The sequence below is a fragment of the Chiloscyllium plagiosum genome, chromosome 7, assembly GCF_004010195.1.
Source record: "Chiloscyllium plagiosum isolate BGI_BamShark_2017 chromosome 7, ASM401019v2, whole genome shotgun sequence".
Taxonomy (NCBI): Eukaryota; Metazoa; Chordata; class Chondrichthyes; order Orectolobiformes; family Hemiscylliidae; genus Chiloscyllium; species Chiloscyllium plagiosum.
In genome coordinates, this window is record NC_057716.1 from 1719487 (window position 1) to 1742163 (window position 22677).

The window sequence follows — 22677 nt, forward strand, 5'->3', positions numbered from 1 at the left end:
GAACAGAGACAGACTGCAGAATTCTAGGGTACATAGTGATCTGATACATTAACGTCTGTATGCTGATTCTAGAGTGACTAAGAAGGAAAACTGACTGTTGGCATCTATTTCAAGGGAAAGCAAGTATAAGAATAAGGAAGTGTTGCTGCCGATCGGTCTTACTTAGACAAGATCTGGAGTTCTGTGTAGATTTTGATTTCTTTACTGAAGAAATTCTGTAGTCTAGAGGAAGTTCATTCAACTGATTCCTGGAATGAAGTGTTTATCTTATGAAAGGTTCAGTAGGTTAGGCTTATACTCACTGAAGCTGAGAAGAATGAGATGTACGCTTACTGAAATATATTGGATCCAGAATGAACTTGACAGGGTCAATGCAGAGATGTTGTTTCCTTTTAAAGAGGAGTCTAGAACTAGGGAACTATATGAGTTCATCCATTTGAAGCTGAGAAGGTTAGTTTGGATCATTGAATACAATCAAAGTTGATTTGGATAGATTTGATAAATGAGGGAGTTAAGGATAAGGGGGAACAGATAAGAAAGTAGAGTTGAGGCCACAATCAGATTGAATAGTGGAGCATGCACAAGGGCCCTGCTCCTAGTCCTAATTGTTGTGTTTTAAATTTTATTTTCATTTGTTCATTGGAATACAAAATAATGTTTTTAAAACATATTACTGGAAAAGATGTTCACTAAAATAGAAAATGTATAAAATTTACCACATGTATCTTTATTATAAGCTTCTCCAACAGAATGCAATGATCATGACAACAATGAACACCCATTTACAAATACTCCAGGAAACAACATGGAAGAAGATGTGTATTTTCTAATGCAGGAAGTACACTGCAGTACATCATGGACATCTTCTGTATCTCAGTTTTGTTGTAATCATTTAGGAATTTTTCATTTTTTGTTATTTTTTTCTGAAGATTGCAGAGAAATGTACATTGGACTTGCATTGGAAATTTGGCTTTGTATACGTAAATTAATTCATGAATGGTGAAGATGTGAATGGCAAAATTTTTTATAATTTTTAAAATTCTGTATTCAAAGACCTACTGTTGCAATAAGGATCATATTTTGATTGCAAATATTTTGCCGGTCTCTGCTAGAGTACATAGTGAAAAGCTAAGGCCACAGGACAGATCTAGTACACCACTTGTGAAATTTGCCAATTTTACTACATTTTCATGATTCCTACAGCCTCCTACCATCTAACCCATTCCCTATACAGGTACAGATTGCTTTCTATTCTATTCTACTCATTTTTAGCAGTCTTTTATATGGATATATATCAAACACCTTCTGGAAGTTTATATGAGTCATATCCATAGCCATTGACTTATTTACCACATTAGTTTCAATAGGGTCATGAGACATAACTCATACTTTACAAATCAATACTGTCTCTCTGACCAGTTCATACTTATCCAAGTGCTTAGTCACTCTGTCCCGAATAACAGATTCTTCTCCACAACAAATATTAAAATAATAGGCCTACAATGTGTTTGTTTATGCATTCAATCCTCTTTAAATAACAGAATGGTAGTAATAACTTTCTAAATCCCATGTACAATTCCAAAATCAAGAGAGTTTTGAAACTTTATCATGCAAGTATCCACAATTTCCTTACTTATTTAATATATTAAGGTTGAAACCATCAGATCCTGACAGAATCTCTTTTTAATGTAATTATTTACTCCATTTCTATTTTCAAAAACTTGTATTAAATTTAGTAAGTTCATCCACATGAGCTGGAAAAGGCAGGAACATAGAAACAAGATTAGTTCATTCAGCCCCTTGAGCCTAATCCACCATTCAATGAGATTATGGTTGCTATGTAGCCTAACTCCATATACTTGCTTTTGGCCAATAAAGCCTTAATACTTTTGCTTACCAAATATTTATCCATCTAGGATTTAAAATTAACAACTGTTCATGCATTCACTGCCATTTGTGAAAGAGGCCCAAACATGTACCATCCATTGTGTGTAAAAGTGTTCCTAACATCTCCGCTGAATGGTCTGACCCTAATTATCAGTCTACACTGCTAGCTCCAGAAACCCACATCAATAGAAATAGTTTATCTTTATCTATCCTGTCTTTTCCTGATAATATTTTGAAAACTTTGATTAGATCACCCCTTTACTGTCTGAATTCTAGAGAAATAGGCATAATTTGTATAATTGCTCCTAATAACAATCCCTGGAGTGCAGTTATCATTCTGGTAAACCTCCATTGTACTCCGTCCAATGCCAATATATTTTTCCTAAGATCTAGCCCCACCGATCTGCTCACAGTATTCCAAGTGAGAACAAACAGGGTTTTGTATAGCTGCAGCATAACTTCTACATCCTTGTTTCTTGATTATGTTCTGCATTTGTTCCTGATGTTTTAAAGATCCATGCACCTAAATCCTCAAGTCTCTTTGGACATTGACTGTATTTAATTTCATACAATCTAGGAAGTACCCTGTTCTATCCTTTTTCAGTCCAAAATGGAGAACCGTACATTTGCTTACATTGAACTCCATCTGCCACGTTTTGCCTATTCACATCATAAATTATAGTGGGATATTGATAGACTATTATCTACACTGTCTACAATACCATTCAGTTGTACTGGTAACCAGAGGTTTAGATTAACAGAAAGATAGCTTTTAGTGGTGCATGAATTGACATTGTAATAGGGTCCATGATTTCATAATTAACATTTAAATTATCACAAACAAATGTAATTTTTAAAATCCAAAGTCAACTCAAATTCACTGCTCAGTAATGTCACAAGTAGATCTAAAACAGTGCTCAGAAGTATTTACCAAGATATTCAATAAATGTTATTGCTGGCAGTAATTTATGGCTCACTGTTTTCAGCTGCAGAGTTTGCCAAGTTGGCTTCAACTCTTTATTTATAAAAAACTTTTAAAAGTCCGGACAGAGAGGAGGTGGTTTTCCACGGTGCTATGAAAGTGAAGATTTTTTCTTTGTAGCACTACTTTCTCTGATATGTTCTTCATCTGTTATATGATAAGTAGCAAAAGAAAGAGGCAATACAATAAAAAGAGCTAGGATCACTAGCATGAGACTGACAAGCGGCTGGAATAACAGAAATGCGTTCTATAGCTTCTGGACTGTGCGACAACATTCATTTGGACATTGCCAGTTTTATCTTCTATAATTTTGTATCGAAATAAATTGGGGATGGATGCTTTGCAGAATTCCAATGAAGCACTTATGAAAACCCTGTTTGTGACATTTTCAATATAAGGCGAATTTAACTCCGGAAACATTTCAAAGGGTCCCATCGCCTGCAGCTGTGTGATTCCTCTGGGTGTTTATCAATACTAACGTGGCATGCTACATGGACATCTGTTTCAAAGTCGCCTCTGCAGAAGGAACTACAGAATGAAGACGCACACAACTGCAGAACTGTACATTTTAGTCAGTCGATCACTAGGGGACCTCACCTCCCCTCCCCCCAAAAACCTCTCGAGATTAGTCCTTGCTGTGAGTGCGAGGTGTTACCACATGTACAATGTTAGCAGATCGACCGTGAGAAAAACACGGCTCGACGAAGAGGAGTGTGTGTATATATACTGTATATATATATTGACTTTCACGGAAAAGCAGGTTTATAAATAGAAGTGATAAGCAGTCCCTGCAGCTAATGTTCAGCTGGTAAGAAGCTGACTTCACTGCATTTTGTCGCTCCACTAGTTATGTTTGGTATTCCTTCCACCAGCCTCCCACGGCCCGCGTCCTCCCACGCCAGGATCTGCGTCACGCTGGCCGTGTGGGAGTGAGTATGAGCAAGACCGGAATATCCCATAGAAGACGGAGGGGGAGGAGGCTGACACACACACACACACACACACATACTGCAAAGTTGAGAGCGAAAAAAAAAAGAGACAGTGAAGGGGAATAGATATCCAAACACAGCACCGAGAGCCCCGGACTCAAGTTGTGCATCTGGGCTGCTGCTGCTGCTGGCGAGGCGGGCTGCTGTTCAAATGCGTCTGTAAGAGTCCGGGCCAGGAGTTGTCTCCCCCGCCTCCCTCTCTCTCACAGACACACAACACACACACAGTCCACCCCCTTCCCCACCCACACAACCCACTCCACCCCCTACGTCGGGAGGATTGGTGTGGTCAGACTGAGGCAGCCCTTCTCCTGACTGAACTGTCCTGACTGGGACAGACACACGCACAGGGAAAGAGAGAAAGTTCTCACTGGATTCCAGATAACACACATAGAGACAGAAGACAAGCTCAGGAAGGCCGGCAGCGTACACTGCACCAGGTATGTACCGCCGTCATTTCTGCAGCAAACTCACTGCACATGGGGCTCTTTCTGTCACTTAGACTAAAATACAGAAGATATTGTTAACGTACGCCGACAGTTTGGGTGATGTGTGTTTCTTTGTTTTTTCTCTCTCATTTCGCTGGAGGGGAGGTGGGAGTGTTTAAAATATTTACTTTTTTTTGCTTTCAAATCCCGGCTTGTGCGGTCCTTTATACCGGAAGGAGAGGGTGGATTTCGTATTTGTGTGGGTGATTCCCAAAGAGCTCCAATACTATGGATTCAAGTAGGCGTGAAAGCTGCAGTAGTGCGATGGAGAGAGAGAGGGAAAAGAATTTGGTGGAAGAGTCGGCTGGATCATGTTTAATTGAAACATTTTATTTGCCAAATACTGCATGAGTGCAAGTTAACACTTTGTCTTGTAGATATATACATTCGGTGGTACGCTCTACTTGTTTAAAAGTAGTTGCTTTGCTATTGTAAAACCACATAATGTCAACCTATTTCTCTCTCCATAGTTAGTTTTCTTGAATAACTCTTCACAAAACCAGAACAGTTACTTGATGTTCCAAATCCCACCTCTTTGATGGTGTGAGGTTTAATGTTTGATAAGAGGATGTTTCAAGAAATCTATCTGGAATGCTCCTTTCAATTTCATCTTGTTCGTTTGAAGTGGGTTAGAAAATAATTAGACTTCAGAAAGTGCGGGAGAGGCCGATGCCTGAAACGGTGACCGAAGACACTACCCAGTTATTTTTGTCAGACAGGTCCAGCTTGGGACGAGGAGATGCAGTGACAACTGCCTCTGTGTGTGGGCGGGCGCTGTGTTAAGTCTTAGTGCCGAAGAAGTTTGATTCATTCGTCTCTTCAATTGTTCAGTAGCCTGAAACCTCACGTTGGTTAACTTGTGTCCAATTCGACAATTAATTCCCACCAACTTTTAACTGTATTACAAACATTGTGGCACAAGTTGCCGTGATGAGGCTGACCCTCCAACTAAATTGGCAGAAGAAAAGTAAGCTTGCACGATTTACATACACTCTTCTGAGCGTAAAGAATGGCAACCATACTTGGGGTGAAAGTCTCTCTTTCTCTCTTTGTGGAAAGTGGGATGGGAGTGGACAGCTCCAGTTGAACTGAAACAGAAGCCCAAGTCATTCCGATATGCCAGTAAAGTTATCTTGTACCTGATGGCTGAACAGGGAAGTGCACCATGCAGTCCAGAAGGATCTCGGTTTAAACGTTGGTGCTGAGTCAGCTGGAGACTGGAGGTAGGCGTATTTATCAGCCTTTAATGTCCCTGGGCAAGGGAGGTGAAATCAACACATTTCCACTCCTTGCTATCCAGTCAGCCCTGCTGAAATGTGGGTGACTGGATTTTGGGTGAGGACAGGCTGAAAGTGAGCTGTCATGTTTCAGGGGAGAGAGGAGATGCAAACCAGCTCAGAAAAATATCTAAATGACTAACTGACCAATATTTTATTGAGAGTCTGCTACAGACAAAACAGTAAGCCATTAAAGTTGCCATTACTTACAGGTCATAGTAAGCCCAATTATAATCTCATGACACCTGAACGGTTTAAACAAAATGAACTAGGTGCAGAAAGCTTCAACTTTGCTTTATTATTCATGTTTAAATAAAAGGTGGTACACTTTATTCTATTTTTATAATAGCAAACTCTGAATCAGTAACATGTTATAATGTATCAGCTAATCTGCATTTTTGCTGCTTTTTTTTGTCTGAGCCTATTGAGTTTCCAGCTTATGACCTAGAAAATTAAGGAAAATTTAACAGTTCGATATTGCAGTGTTCTCAAGATACAGCTTAATATTGAGCATTGTACTTGCTGTTCAGCTCTGGCATAAATATCTCAAACTGATAAAAGTAGATGTAACCTTTGTCTCTCGCAGTTAATTCTTATGATTATATTTCCAACAAATAGGTCCTGTGGAGAGAAAGATAAGTTCTTGGTGGAAAGAACTCTGTTCTGAAGAAGGGTCACTGGACCCAAAATGTTAACTCTGCCTTCTCTCCACAGATGCTGCCAGACTTGCTGAGCTTTTCCAGCAATTTCTGTTTTTATTTCTGATTTCCAGCATCTGCAGCTGTTTCAGTTTTTCACTTAGGATAAGTCCTGCTTTTTGACACTAAATGCCTCATGTTTTCGTTGATGAAATAAACTTTAAAATAATTATAAAACATGTATCTAACACCAAAAATGCAAATGCTTTTGTAACAACAAGTTGTGTTGAATAATATCTAAGCTTTTAAATATTACAAATAGTCTGAAAAATTCCTATCCAGAAAACCTACTTGTCACTTTTTTACACAATTGTGCTCATCTGGATATAACATTAAATGTATTATTTTTGCAATGGCTGTGTGATGGCACCTCAATCATGTGTCTTCCTGTGCCTTGAGCTCAGTTTAAGAAAAAAACTCCTGAGCTGGAATTGTCCCTGCTCGTAAATTACATTGTTCATAGTTCCAAACAATCAAGGCTGTTTTTGTCATTGATACTATCATCACATGGAATTATGCAGAGTAATTTATAAATTGAATCGTTTATCATAGAAGTTACCGGAATTTAGTTTTACAGTGAGTCCAAGGAATTGTTCTTCTCTCCTATGAACTGACAAAAGATTCAAACATAAACTTCCCATTAAGAAATACTTCACTTTTAATGGTTAATTCTATAATTCTTTAATTAAACTTTACATTTATTTTCCTTTTGAGTGCTTTCTGTTAAATATTCATCCATATTAATCATGATTATATTTTTATATGCTTGATAGCGCTGTTTTCTACTTTGTTTTTAGCTGTATTTTTAAAGATGTTCTTATTCACGACATGGTGAATTCATGCAATCCATAGTTTCTTTACATTATCCAATCCACTTGGCATCTTTAGCTAAACACCCGCCTCCTTATCCATCCCACCACCCACAGCACAGTGTGGTTGATTCTTAACTGCTCTCTGCAATGACCTCACAAGCTACTCTGTTATCAAGCAAATGGCTTGCCACAACCTTCCTTAGGGTAATTAGCAGAGTTTTTTTTTGGTTTTAAAAAAAAGTCATGAAATGGCAAGCTCTATTGCTGTCTGCCTGACAGACTCCTTTATTTTTGTTTCCTTACCATCTATTCGTACAGATCCCACCATAAATGGACAAATAGCTATGACACAAGATTATGCACAAAAAGGTTAATCTTCAGCTAAACTAAAATATTTTATATTTGAAAATGTAAGAACATACTTAGTTGGTGCTAGAAAGCAAAGTTTTCAAAATTGGATTTTTTTTTCCAAAACCCAATATTTTTCCATTATTTACATAATTAATGAGGTTTAAACACAATTCCTAATTCCTGATGAAGGGCTTTTGCCCGAAACGTCGATTCTCCTGCTCCTTAGATGTTCCCTATCCTGCTGTGCTTTTCCTGCACCACTCTCTCGACTCTAGTCTCCAGCATCTGCGGTCCTCACTTTCGCCTTTAAACACCAATTGTCAGTGCATTCAATCATGAGAAACTAACTGAAATTAATAACAACTCTATCAGTATAAAATCAAAATTGTAATATAGAAATAGGGCATAAATTTGGTAGACTGAATACATTTTAAAATCCTGGGCCAGATTTTGTAATCAAAATAATGGTACTGCTAATTGCACTTAGTATTTATGCATAACTGGTATTAATGCTTCATTTTTAACTTTGCATAAAATCAAGCCTATTGTCTTCACGAAGTTTTCCATTATCTCCATCCTTTAAAGCCATGCTTCCTGAAGGCTGTACTTTGTCTTGAGTCATAGACACATAGAAAATAAGAGCAGGAGTAGGCCATTTAACCCTTCAAGTTTGTCCTCTATTCAATATAATTATAACTGATTATCCAATTCAGTACCCTGTCCTGTTTTCAATCCTACCCAAAGACTCTGATTTTTTTTTGTCCTAAGGACTATGTCTAACTCTTTGAATGCATTCATTCAATGGTTTGGTCTCAACTGCTTCCTGTGGTAAAGAATTCCACTGTCTGGGTGAAGATATCGCTCCTTATCTTAGTCCTCATCATTAAACTATGATCACTGGTACATTAAAGCTTTTTCACCAGTGTCAAAGAAGAAGTGACATCAGTCAAGATAATATGAAGTGAAGGTTGCAGAGGTAGGAAAGAACAAGTAATAGAATGAAATTATGGTAATATGCTGACATGTGTTCAATAGTGGATAGGAGTGTGATACTTGGCATTAATTTTGGAATTTATTATAAGAAATCTGTTTCATTTCATTTTTCATTAGAACAAGGAACTGAATTACATATGCAGGACAACCTAGAAACCATGTCCAGTTTTGTTGGCTGCTTAATGCTGCTAAAGCAATGTTCAAACATGTTCATGCTGTATAAGTTGTCCAGGAGCATGTTTGAGTTTGTTACCCATCAAAGATTTGAAAACTTTATAAGTTGCTGAAACTCTATAGGTTTGATATCTGCAATTGTTTGGTTGGATCCTTGTGATCTTTTTGACTGAATAAAACTCAGCATCTCTAAAAAATAGGAAATCTTAGGATCGATTAACTGCGGATATGAACTCAACCTGACCTACTGTGGCAATGTGCAGTGCTACATGCTTGTTGTAATTTTGAGCTGATGGAAGTGATATTCTATCATATGGTTGATCCAGAATATTTTCCACTCTTACTGCCTACCACTGGTGTGTGATGGAAAGATTTGGAGATTGATAATTAACCAGTTTGGCTGTTATGAATGTACTCCCTTGGCCATCAAGTCCTTGATTTGGGTATTAAGCTTTGAGCTTCTGGCCACATTGGTCCTTGTATACTGACATATTCTGCAATAATTATTGATGACAAGAACCTTACCAGTTTAATGTCTTAGAATTTGCAATGGACTGCTATTGTTAACTGTATTTTATATAAACTTCGAATGAGAAGTTTATACTTTGTCTTGCAACTTTTTACACTCTACAGATCAGTTTGTTTTTAAAAGGTGCTATATGTGTGTGTATATATATATATGTGTGTGTGTGTGTGTGTATATATTATTTATATATATATATATATATATACACACACACACACACACATATATATATGTATATTTTTTTTTCTGTCTGAATCTCAACGAGAATAAGGATATATTCTCAAAATGCACTAATTTATCACTTCAACTGCAATGGTTTTTTGGATACGTTATTCATGTGAACTCCAGTTATCTGGCATCTCATATTGAATGTTTAGTGCATATCCCTTATGTTGCTTAATGTAGTTACTTAGGTGAATATGTTTGTTGCATTAGAATGATCAGTTTTAATCTGATGAGATCTGAGTGGAAGATGGTAAGGAGTTTGTAATCCTGGTAGAAGAAGCCTGAGATGACTTGCTGATCTGTGCCTTGTTGTTTCTCATGTACAAGAAGGAGGAATTTTATAAATAGATACAATATAAATAACATTTTTGTCTATTGTTCTTTTTAAGTAAAAGTGTAATTGTGCCTCTTCCCACAGTTTATGAATAAATTAACAGATTAGTTTTGCTACCCATTTCCATTGCTGTCTGGAGTTTAAATAGTGACAGTGATGATAACACAAGACTTGAGGGGCTGAATGGTCTGTTTGCTTTCCTTTATGACGTGCTTGATGGAGTTGACTATACAATTTGATGTTTTTGGTGACACAGTAGAAAATTAATATTTTTCATACCTCAATAACTTGCTTCATAATAAGCCTGATGGATTTTTTTAAAATGCAAGTTTTATTACTGCTTAAATTTGCTTAATGGGTGCCCATTGTCATGCTTGGTCTGCTTAACATATCACTTTAGAATTGCTGTAGCCAATTCAGAACTTACTGAGATCTTAGAGTTACCAACACCATTTATTTTGCTAACAGCATTCAAAATGTTTTTTGTATAAATAAAGGACACCAATGATTGAAATTCCATTAATTTACAGTGACTGGATTTTGAATTATATGTACGGTTGAAGTGCCCCAAGTGCTGAAACATGTTGAATTGATGACTTTCTGTGATAAATGTGCTTCGTTTGCAGTGCCTTGTTCAATACTGCAGCCAGTATTGTCATCACAAATATTGTTATAATGAGAATAATACAAAATATGACAGTTTTTGTTCTGGGAGTGCTTATTGTTTCCACTTGGATGGAATCTTATCATTCCTTTATTTTTACATTTTATTATAATATAATATACTTTTGATATGTCTTTATATTGAAAAAAAATCATTTGCATCTCAATATATTGTGTAGGTTCGCTTTAAATAAAGAGCAATGGTAAATTTTAACAGTGTATGTATTTTAGTTAGCACTTGGTAGTCCCATGATACATTTGTATCAGAATATAGCATAATACTGTGGCATGTCATCAGGCTGTAAATGTTGGAGAACGTCTATTCTGCAAACAAGAGGAGCCTGTATCATGCCACCTACAGATAGCAGAGGTGGAGTGTGGTATGAATGTATTTAGAATTCACTGTGTAAACAACTGAAGTCTGATGTTTTCCGTAAAAGGTTTTCAACCTCAATTAATTTATTATTTCTTTTAAAGTACAGGTGTTGTCTTTTGACATGGCTACTTCTTTACCAAGGACCCTTGGTGAATTGCAACTTTATCGCATTCTACAACGAGCAAACCTCTTGTCTTATTATGATGCATTCATTCAGCAAGGGGGAGATGATGTGCAGCAGCTCTGTGAAGCAGGGGAGGAGGAATTCCTGGAAATCATGGCCCTGGTTGGTATGGCTAGCAAACCTCTTCATGTTAGAAGACTGCAAAAAGCTTTGAGAGACTGGGTGACAAATCCTTCTGTCTTCAATCAACCACTGAATACCCTTCCTGTCAGCAGCATCCCACTGTATAAAATAGCTGAGGGCTCAGCTGCTTTTCCTGGATCAAATGTTAACAGTCATGAAAGAAATAGTAACCTTCGGGAACCTCCTATGAAGTTTCCAAAATGTTTGTCTGTGATGTGTGGTCAGGGGGTAGGACCTAACAAGTCTGTCATGGCAGTGAATTCACCACTGCAAGTATGTAGTGAACCACGATTCTGGCAAGGCCATTCCAATACTGAGAGTGAACAGAGTCTTTCTCCTGCAGATCCTGCATCCCCATCTTCACCAAAAGAGAACGGTGAAACACTTGATGCTGCTGCAGTCATTGCAATTACAGAATCTGTTGAGCGTCTGATTCAAGGCATTCCAAAAGCAGACAGAAATGAAGTTAAAGAATTTTTAAAAACCAATAAGAAGTTAGCAAAAATGATTAGTCACATCTTTGACATGCCTGATGGTGACCCTCACAAAGAAGAAGAAATCCGGAAATATAGTGCGATATATGGTCGATTTGATTCCAAAAGGAAAGATGGAAAGCATCTGACCCTTCACGAGGTACAGAATTTTCTCTATCTCATGCTACATTCTTTTATCATGTTCTCTTTACAGCATTTTGCATTCTGCAATCCTTTAGTAAAACAGGTAAAGACCAATATTTCTTTAATGTTGGTGTTTCGCCACAAAAATCAGACAAGTCATGTACTTCTGTATTCAAAGGTGGGCAGAATTTCAGTTCCCCGCCCTAGTTCAGAAATGACAGATCTTCATGCATATGTTCATAGTGGGTGGGAGTGTTGTCTGCCTTGGGTACTCAGATCTGTTACAAGAATGTGCAAAGCAAGTAGTTTAGTCATTAATGTTCTCTGCTTACGTTCCAGTAAAAGTTGGGCTAAGAAATTAACAATAAAAATAATCTTGGTTAACTGCATAGATTCTCAGTTAACTTGTGCCCTAACAAGATTTAGTACACCCTACAAATTAATGATGTAAGAAAGTCACAGTTTTGACAAAACCCCACTAATTTGCCTAAAGTTTTGGATATCAGTATTTTGTAACTTAAGTACTTAATGGGTCAAGATTTCATTGTTTCCGAGTGTTTGGTTTCTTTAAATGTGTTAACTAATCACATTTTAAAATGTTTAGAAATTATAATAGATCAAGAAATGTCTTCTACTTTTGCAAATTTATCAGTAGTTTAAATCTAGAAGAAAACATTTCTAAAATGTTTAAGAACTTTTGTTTTCTAAATAAATTTTAATCATCTTTGAACACTTTCTAAGCAAGCCATTTTTCATCATTGCCCAGATTTTACTGGAGGGAGCACATTTCTCCTCATTATTCACCTGTCAACTCGAAAATTGTGTGCCCTATAAGTTGCTGGATGCTAATAGCTTAAAGAGTAGAACAGGAATCTGGACATTGAACAATAGGACCAATAGTCTACTACCTTAACTAATGGGTTAAAGAACAAAGAAGGAAGTAGGATAAATTCTAGTAAAGTTTAGTACAGAAAGAGGAAAGTAAAGATTGAGTGAAGAAAGAAATGAGAAATAAGAAAAACAAAAATCTGTAGAAATGAAACTTCAAGTTGACTAAATTTCCTTTTGGGAACAAAGAGTTGATTCCTCTGTTAGGAAGTACTGCTAGCCTTTATGCGGAGTTAATTGTCAGTTAAAACACCAATTTAGTAATTTCATGAAACTCTGAGAGGTTGAGGGCAAGATACTGGTTTTGCAAAGTTTAATAAGGGAGGAATTCAGATTGACCAGTAACTTGCAATGATTTGAAAATCATATGGTATCTTTTCCTTGCTGCAAGTAGCAAAATCATTAACTCCTTTACTCAACAGCAACCATCATTTAAACTCTTGTTATTAATCTGCAAAATCTAGGCAATTGTCTTTATGAAAGTTGTTATGTGAAATAGTTATAATCAGTTATAACAAATAGCTATTGCATTTATTTATTAGACTTGTGTAAAACTTAAAAATTTGAGCTTCATAAAGTATTCAATCTATTTCAAATACATTACACTTTGAAGAACTCATAGTTCTTGACCCTCTCCTCTCATTAGTCAAGCCAACATTTTAGTGTATATAAACAAAATACAAACAAATGTAGGCACACAACATGTTTGTTGCCCAGTAATATAGATAAATCCCAACCTTGGAATCCTACTTGCTGCACTTGCATGCATGAAAGAAAAGTATTTTTAATCATTGTGCTCAGATATGTTATACCACACCCCAAGGGTAAATAGGACTTGAACCCAGACCTTCTGGCCCAGTGGGAGAGACACATCAATTATGCCAAAAGACCTCTTAAATCATTTATACATATATGCTGACAGAAAAAGACTGTCCTGTTAACCATTGTGCCACCTTGCCATGGAAACACAATTGAAGTTGGGTTAAAACAGAAAGTGCTGAAAGTATTCAGCAGGTCTGGCAGCTTCGGTGGAGAGAGAAGCAGTGTTAACACTTCAGGCTGGTAACCTTTCATCTGAACTGTTAACTTTGTTTCTTTCTCCACAGATGTTGTCAGGTCTGTTGACGCATTCTAACAGCCATAATGTTTAGCTGTCATGTTATGAGAGTTTGTCGCTGTATGTTTAGTGTTGTGTTGTTTGCTTTTATTTTAATTCATTTATCTGAACAAAAAGGTGAGGTTTTTTTTCTTGAACACTGTGTTAAAGGCTTTCTTTTAAAAAAGATGTTGCTTCTTTCAGCATTTTTCTTGCTACCCATCCTTCCTTACCTTGAATGTAATTGAAATCTTATTTGGCCATACAATCGATGCCATTATTTAATCCAGTAGATTTATTGAGACTTTAGAGTTGAGTTTTGCTGACAAATTGCCCAAAAGGCTCATTGCAGTTTAGCCCAGCATGTTCTCAGGTCAAAGGGGTAATAGATAGCAATTGAAAAAGAGAGCTATGGTGATTCCTGAAGAAGGGCTTATGCCCGAAACACCGATTCTCCTGTTCCTTGGATGTTGCCTGACCTGCTGCGCTTTTCCAGCAACACATTTTCAGCTATGGTGATTCTTTTCCCTGTCTCATTTGCCGATTTCAGTGGTTAAAAAATAAATATAATCATTTTTCTCAAACATTTCACATCAGGTATGTTGAAATCAGTTATTGATGTTGTAGTAGCCCTTTACCACAGCCCCAGCTGAGACCCACTGACTCATTATAGACTGGGGATTTAATCTTTCTGCTCAGTATGAGTACACAACTCAATTTTCAACGAAGTGATCCATTAAAATAGCTCTGCAACTCATAATTTGACATTTGCTTACAGTTAACTGTTAATGAAGCAGCTGCTCAACTCTGTACAAAGGATAATGCATTGCTCACTCGGAGAGATGAACTATTTACGTTAGCTCGACAAGTTTCCCGTGAGGTAACCTATAAGTACAGCTATAAAACCTCCAGGTGAGGGTTTCATTTTTAAACTCTAGAAATTTGTTTTGGATTTTTTTCCTTTACCTGACATTTCACACTCGCATTGTTAGATTTTTTAAAAGCTGCTTGTGTATTTAACTGCAGGTCTAGATGTGCAGAACAAGATGACTCGTCTCCCAAGAGAATAAAAACAGAGGTAATGCATGATTCAGTACCTTGCGTTAAGATTTCCTATTCCTAAAAGCCCATTTTATTAATTGAAGGCATGAGTGATGTGTGCTGATTGTTATTGTAACTCAATTACAAGTTAAAGTAATGTTAGGAAGGTTCAAACATTCATGTAATATGCACACTGGTTTCTGACTAGCACAGTGAAGCAAATATGCTGAAGTATAGTGTCTGAAGAAAAGAACAATTCAATAAACATATGTTGCCAGTGCTCAAAATGGGCCAAACATGAAGTGGAAATTGCTTTTGTGTATTTTGAATAAGTGGAAAATCGCATTCTTCAAATTCACGGCCCTTTTACTAATGTAATTAACTGTGTTACTAATGTATATGACTGTGACTGTTTTTTCAAAGTGCAAATGTGCTGAAAGTGGACTCTGTGCACATTAACTGATAAAGTTGGGGCTCACCCAAAGAACATGGGTGTGATACAAATTGATAAAATCAGAAATCCTGTGAGTACAACTGGGGCAAAGGTTACATATGCAATTAAAATGTCACAGTCTACCATGTATAAAGAATACCCCTCTAACTGAATTTGTAATTGTCATAAGCTGTGGTTAATTCAAAGAACAAAATCCAAGTAGATGTGTTAGTGTTTAAAATGACAGTCACTAATGTCTACTCTATCCAAAGTGTTTATACACATGGGTAATTGTTATTTTATGACTTCTAAAACTGTGCAGTGATCATTCCACAACTATACCAACAGCTTGTATATCAGTTCCTGTGGGCACCAAAATGAACTGTACCAAAACAACAGACTCAAGCATTTCTTCCTTCAGCATATAAAACATCTTGGACCATTGCAGCTACAATTTAACCAAAATTCATACGACTACTTACCATTTTATAACTGTTACAGATAACCACCTTTTGTTTACGTGATTTGTTTAATGTTATAATGACCCAAAGTACTATATAGATAGGGGAAGAAGCTACGGAAATGGATGTCAAACCCTGAAGAAAAAATTGAGTCTCTCAACATTGTAAGGTTTACAAAGAGTGGCAGAAGGTAGGGACAAAGTGGCTGAAGGATGTGCCATCAATAGTGGAAGAAAGAGATAACAGGAAGTATACTAACAATAATGTACAGGGTTAGAAGGCATGGAAAAGGACAGACAGTTTAAACAGGCTGCAGAAGTAAGGTGGATAAGACTATTGAGCAAGTTTGCAGACACAGATTTTAAGCTTGATGGATTGTAGAATAGGGAGCTAATGCACGGTCATGATAGAATATGCTTTGTGTGAGGCAGGATATCTTTTAATTCTCTGAATACATAACTGTACATCTCACATCTTGGTATGAGAGTGCAATTTTCCTGTTAATTCAATGTAAAGCTGCTGTATAGCATTGCACATGTTTTTGTTTTTTGTTTCTACAAAAACTACAAAGCAATGACAGTATAGCCTTAATATTAAAATGCTTCTCAATATTACTATCTATTTAAGAGACTGGACCCTCTTCTAATGTATATTGAATACAAAACTTGAATAACCTGAATCCAATGCAAAAAAATGAAGGTTTAGAAATGATCAGAAACTAATGCTGGTAGTAATTGTACATAAGATAGCAGACTGGCAGACTTCTAAATTAAGAAGATCTTGAATTTCTCAGCATTCACTGGTCAAGGAGTAGAATGTTAAGAAATTTACTCCAAAAAAAAACAAAAGTCAGAGGTTCGTTTATCTGGTCTGACTCTAGTTGTAAACTTGTGCTTCTGGCAGTTCATGTTTGGGTAGCTAAAAGAGAAGCTTTCCAGAGCCTTGCACTCACTGGGCAGAATTCCATTTCTACTATGAATATCAGCATCATGCTAATAGTAAATCTTAGCAGCCAAGCTTTAAATTCCTATTCTGTTTGATGCACTGTGGTAATCCATGTCTATGTTTACATATGTTAATACTGTTTAGAATTGGAACTGTTTGGAATATGCAGAGCAGGCCTAATTTACTTTGCTGTTCTTATGCAGGCTATTTTGCCATACTGTAATACCAGAATGTAAAATCATTTCTCTTTGACAGGCTTGTATTTGACAAAAGTCTTCAACTTCTGTAACTGTTGTTACTTTGGTTGGGAAAAAAAATGAATAGCCCCATTACTGGTGTTTATTCTCTTAGTTTAAAGACAATTTGAGCCGATGTCGACAATGTTAGTTTAAAAACATGATCTTGCGTTTGACATTAATGAAGTTCTTTGAAGAAAATTGTCAATCTTGCTTAGGTTGTACTCGTAATTGCACTTGGAATACTTTTATCTAAAGGGCAATGATCGGTTCAGAGAAGAATGACAGGATTCTTTCACAAATTGGTGTTCCAGATTAAGTAATAATCTTTAATGATTTTGCTGGGAAAAAAACACGCCCGTGACATAAGCAGGGGTCAGAGGCAATACAATCTTCATTGTGTAATGTATTAATAGTTTCTATGTATGAGTAATATGCAAGAAAATTGTCCATTTGATAATGAGAAGGTCAGAAACTTGGATTATCTGTGCAAAGATTGCCCTTAGGGTATGTATAAGATGGTCCAAAGATCTAGAGTAGGATGCATTGTATATGAACTGTGGTGGGAGTGATTTTGATGGGCTCATGAGCCTTTCCGAGTTTTTGGTTGGAGTGGGTTTTTTTTTAATAACTTTAGTTTGTATTCTACCACAAAATTTGTCTCTCTGCAAAATAAATTGTATTCCAAGCTTTGTTTCCTGATCGTGAAATACTGCAGGCAGTAATTTTGGATATGCTCACAGCATGAATCCTCCTATGTAATAATAATTCGTTCGCGGCTCTGCTCAGACATCAACTTCCTCTTATCATAACTGGCATTGGAGGCAGCCCAGAAAAGGTTCACTAGGCTGATCCAGGTATGGAGGGATTTTCTTATGAAGAGAGGTTGACTTGGTTGGGTCTTGTATTCATTGGAATTTAGAAGAATGAGAGGAGATCTTATGAGATGTAAGATCGAAGGGGGCTTGACTGGGTAGATGTTGAAAGGTTGTTTTTCAGTGTGGGAGATTCTAGGACCAGAGGCATAATCTCAGAATAATAGTTTGTTTGTTTAAGACACATGAGGAACCATTTCCTGAGAGTAGTGAATTCATGGAATTCTTTACTGCACAGGTCTGAATAGGCTATTCATTAAGTATACTCAAGGCTGTAGTTGACAGCTTTTCAAACAATCGGAATACAGGGATGAGTCAGGAAAGTGGAGTTGAGGCTGCCATTGAATCTAGTCTATCATTCAATGAACCGAATGCTCCTATATCTCATGCATTACGAAAGAGGAATGTAACCACCTATGATGCAAAAGATGGAAATCTAGTTATTGTGCAACAATGTTACAACATATTGCAATATTAAAGTTTATAGACAAAGTATACTTGACGTGGCCTATGCAGCTGTAAATTTCCAATTTGGCTTTTTCTTGTGTTTTGTGGGACATTTTATTTAAAAGTAACTTGGCATTCTGAAGGATTTTCGTATAATTCACAATTATGCTGCAGAATAGAAGCATGATATATGGCTTCGATTTTCTAGTCAGCAGTAAAACAAAATGGTACCATTCATTTTGGTTACAGCTGTCCAGAGCTATTTTAGGCTTCTTAATTGCAGTTTTTGATTTCTAGAAATCGTTTTCAGCATGGATTCTGTACAGGAGATCTCTGGTGTGTGTATGTTCGGGAATGCACATTTTATTTCTTCAATCACTTAGATTGAAGATCATGACTGAGACACACAGAGTCTAAACCAGGAAGTATGGATTTGATATAAAATGATAAATAGAAAACAAAAGAAAGATCTGATTGAGAAAGAGCAAGTAAAAAATAACATTTTATGTAATCCTTTTTAAGAAAACTTTTCCAACCATAATTACATTCTAAAGAAAACAGCTCTACATTTGTAAAATTGTATTTACAATTAAAGTGTTTGGCAGTAATTGGACTCATCATAACATTTATAAGTTTGCTTACACCTGAATGCACCAACCTTAAATATTTTCCTGGCACGTTCAGTGTTAAATTTTACTTCTTCATTGCCTGTTATGTATTTTAATGCCAAATCTTTCAATGATGATTCAGTCTTGTGAAGTTTGAGGAAGAACAGGCCAAATCAGACAGCAATCTTGATTTCCATATTTACCAAAGGATATGCAGATGCTGGAAATTGCTGTGCTGTTTGCTCTCTCAAATGAGCACCAATGACTTCACATTTTAAATTCTTTTTTTGGCAAAATCTAAGCCATTACCTTTACCGATAACTTTAGTTAATTGATGTGAAAATCCTTTTTGATGATGAAGCATTTAATGTTGTATTTTGCAGGATGGTTCTGTACATATTCAAGAATCACTGCAGATTTTGCAACACAGACAAGAAACATTAAAAGAGCAAATGGCTGTTGCCAAGATGAAAGGTGATGATACCATGATGCGCAATATTCAGGTAATAAATTGCAAAGTTTTAAAATCTTACAAATTGTATTTGTTGTCAAATCTTTATACGAATAGATATTTAAAACAATAAGTGCCTCAGTCGATAGATTAATCTATGCTGAAGGTTCTAGCCTGGATTCCATGTAAACTTTGATGACTAAGAGCTTTTTCTTTTATTCCTAAATGTCACGAACACAGTCATTTTGAGCATGAAAATGATTACAGAACCTTCGGGTTTGATTTTCTTGTTAAACTCTGATATGATTTGACACCACTGCAGTACCTCTGCAGGACAGTGGATGATGGTGACCTTAATGGTGTAGACCACAAGTTTTGCTTTCAGATATTTATCCCTTGTATTTGAAATCTAGGCTAGTTAGTTACTGCGTCATGATGACGTGTTTCTGCAAGAATTGTACATCCCACTAAGGAGTGAGCAAACAGCAAGTAGAACTGATCCCATGAGATATGTTATGGCTGCAGCGCTCTAGAATGGTGCAGACAATAACATTTGGGAATATGAACGTATGAATTCTGCCATTCGATAAGCTCATGAATTTACAAAAAAAAGCCCATAATTAATATATGCCATATCAACCTTAAGTTGTGCAGATATTTGTGTTGTCTTGCGACATGATGTGAATATATATCTGATATAATGCCTTTTTAAACAAAAAAGAATGGCTCTGCTGTCATTTAATGAAGGGTTGCATTATAAATAAAGCTTTTCCAATACTTCACCTTCACATGCACAAATAAAAAAAGACAGCTTCTCTTAGCAGGACCTTGGTTGTTACAAATTGGAACATCCAACTTCATGCATGATGAGAACAGTATATTGGTCCACAGAATTAATAATCACTTCAACCTGGTTCCACTTAATTCTTACCTCACTACACTTTGAGGAAGATTAAATTTTTTGCCCTTGAAATACATTGAATTTTAGTTGAGCCATACAAATACTTTTCTGAGGCAAAATCAGATATATGTTTAGTATAACAGAATCATTGTTCAGAAGTGGAAATATTGAGACTTTAGCTTAAAGTGAAACCCCTCCATCTCCAACCTCCTTATAAAAGTGAAGATAAATCAAGATACTGTGAAATGGGGTAAAAATGGGTGAGAGAAAAATGAAGAAGAACATGTCAGAATAATTAGGGGCATTAGTTAGTGATTGGAACATTTACACCAATTAATTTAATGCTCAAAATCTCACGTGATGGTAGATTTCCAATGCCTCCCCTTAGTATGAGTTTTATATCTACAGATGACGTCAGTTGTAAAATTTGACAAGCAAAGTCAAGAATTAATTAACCTCTGTTGTGGAAGAAGGGAAATACAGTACAAAAAAAAATGCTTTGCCCCTCTTTCAAACTTGCCAAGCTAAAGGTGTCTAGAAATGTTCTATTTGTAAACAAAAAAAAATTGAAATGAAAACGTGGAAAATGCTGTTTATCAGATGACTTCACTAAGTAGATATGTTACCAAATATGAATGTGATAAAACTCATAAAGAATATTGTTCCTAAGGGTGATAAATAGGTTTGCTGAAAATGTGTTGTTCGAAAAGCGCAGCAGGTCAGGCAGCATCCAGGGAACAGGAGAATCGACGTTTCGGGCATAAGCCCTTCTTATGCCCGAAACGTCGATTCTCCTGTTCCCTGGATGCTGCCTGACCTGCTGCGCTTTTCCAGCAACACATTTTCAGCTCTGATCTCCAGCATCTGCAGACCTCACTTTCTCCTGATAAATAAGTTTACAAACCAATTTGCATTCTGACTGAATTTTGCTTTATTGACTTCAAATTCATTAAGTAAATCTTAAGATAGGTGCATATGTCTTCTCTTTTGAACCAATGCCCAAGTCTGATACATAGTTCAGATCATGATAAAGCAGTGACTGTTGGCTCCTGTGTTTACAGTGCTGAATCTGTGTCTGCTAGCGTCAGAGGCCTGCTTCACTTTATTGCTGAGATAAGAAAGCTGGGTTGAGAAGTTGATCCACTAACTCTCAATCTGGACTGAAGAAGTGACAATGTTAAAATATCTGTATTGAAGTTGTTACAGTGCTCTCCATCTATAGTATTGAAAAGCAAACCCAATCAGAGAGCTTTGTCGAAGTTAGAAAGAAAGAAAGAAATTTATGAAGATGTTAATAAGAAAAACATTCAAGATTGTTCTCATAAGATATTACATTCTATCCTCTTTCCTGTATGTCTCAGAATCCTGGACAATAAGGAAAATTCTATGGAAGAAAATAGAGGCCTTTCAAATGTGGATTCTAAGATGTATGTTTAAATTCCATATACAAACCTTAAGACAAATGTCGAGGTACTTGAAATTGCAAGAGCAAAGACAACTCTTAAAAAATGTCTACAGAATTGAAAATGTCAGTATTTTGGCTGTTTGATCAGAGCTGAAAAACTACCAGAGGTTACTTTTAGAAGACAAAACTGAGCCACCAGAAAGAGGTATCGACTGATGCATGGTTGGATGACAGGTGTTAGACAGTGAGTGCAGATGAGTTACAGTAGATGTGTGAGGATGGTGCAAGATAGACAAGCATGGCATACCAAAGACAAGAGCTTTAGTGACAGGAGCAGCAGCAAACTGATCTCATCTAAAACTAATATTCTGAAACACTGGAATAAATCTGAATTATGCAAATGCTGCAAGTGTTGCAACTTTCATCAAAATATGTTATCAATGCTCTCAAATATTTTGATTCCAGAATCACATTTCTGTCTTTAGATATGGAATCCTGATATGTGATCTTCAATGCACTGGTTAAATTGAGAAATCCTATTTTTTTTTTTGTTTTGAACTCTAAAAACACTTCCTTCAGTTAATCAATGGTCCAGCTGATTGGCTGGGCCAAACTTGGCTGCATCAACTCTGACATCAACCTGCACACGAATATCACAAAAAGCCCAGCCCAAGTTTCTACTTCCAAATATGGATGAGATTTATAAGCCATGTCCTCCAGGAAAGCTTGAACTGCATTCACATTTTTCATTCTATAGTTTGTTAACCAGCTGCATTCAATGAAGGTGTTTTTATTAGAAGTAGAAATTTAAGAACAGTGAATTGCAAAGACTTACTAGGAAAAATAAATGTTTAAATTTGATTTTAAAAAAAACTGACCTAACTACTTTGACAAATTAAAAGTAGTTACTGAAGATGTTGCTTTATCAAACAGCTCTGATGTTCACTGTCTTGCACTTCTAGGACTTGGTGATACCTGACCACTCTGTTCAGTTCACTGTCAGAGGAATTGTTGCATTTACGTCAACATGGCTTTGTGTGTGGGAAATCCTGTCTCTCAAACTTGATTGAGTTTGTTGAAGAAGTAACAAAGAGGATTAATGAGGACAGAGCGGTAGACGTGACCTGTATGCACTTAAGTAAGGCATTCAACAAGGTTCCCTATGGGACACTGGTTAGCAAGGTTAGATCT

At 36.5% G+C, this 22677-nt stretch overlaps 1 protein-coding gene across 2 annotated transcripts in view; it reads left to right on the forward strand.

Moving 5' to 3' along the window:
- The first annotated feature begins 3535 nt into the window (after positions 1 to 3535).
- nab1b (NGFI-A binding protein 1b (EGR1 binding protein 1)) overlaps positions 3536 to 22677 on the forward strand; it is a 39908-nt gene continuing 20766 nt past the window's right edge. The window contains exons 1-5 of one of the 2 annotated variants that reach the window (XM_043692864.1): positions 3536 to 4298; positions 10877 to 11715; positions 14462 to 14595; positions 14710 to 14761; positions 19113 to 19232. In XM_043692864.1, coding sequence (XP_043548799.1) covers positions 10897 to 11715; positions 14462 to 14595; positions 14710 to 14761; positions 19113 to 19232 — 1125 coding nt within the window. In that variant the 5' untranslated portion in view covers positions 3536 to 4298; positions 10877 to 10896. The remainder of the gene's footprint in view (positions 4299 to 10876; positions 11716 to 14461; positions 14596 to 14709; positions 14762 to 19112; positions 19233 to 22677) is intronic. The other variant, XM_043692865.1, reaches the window with a different exon arrangement.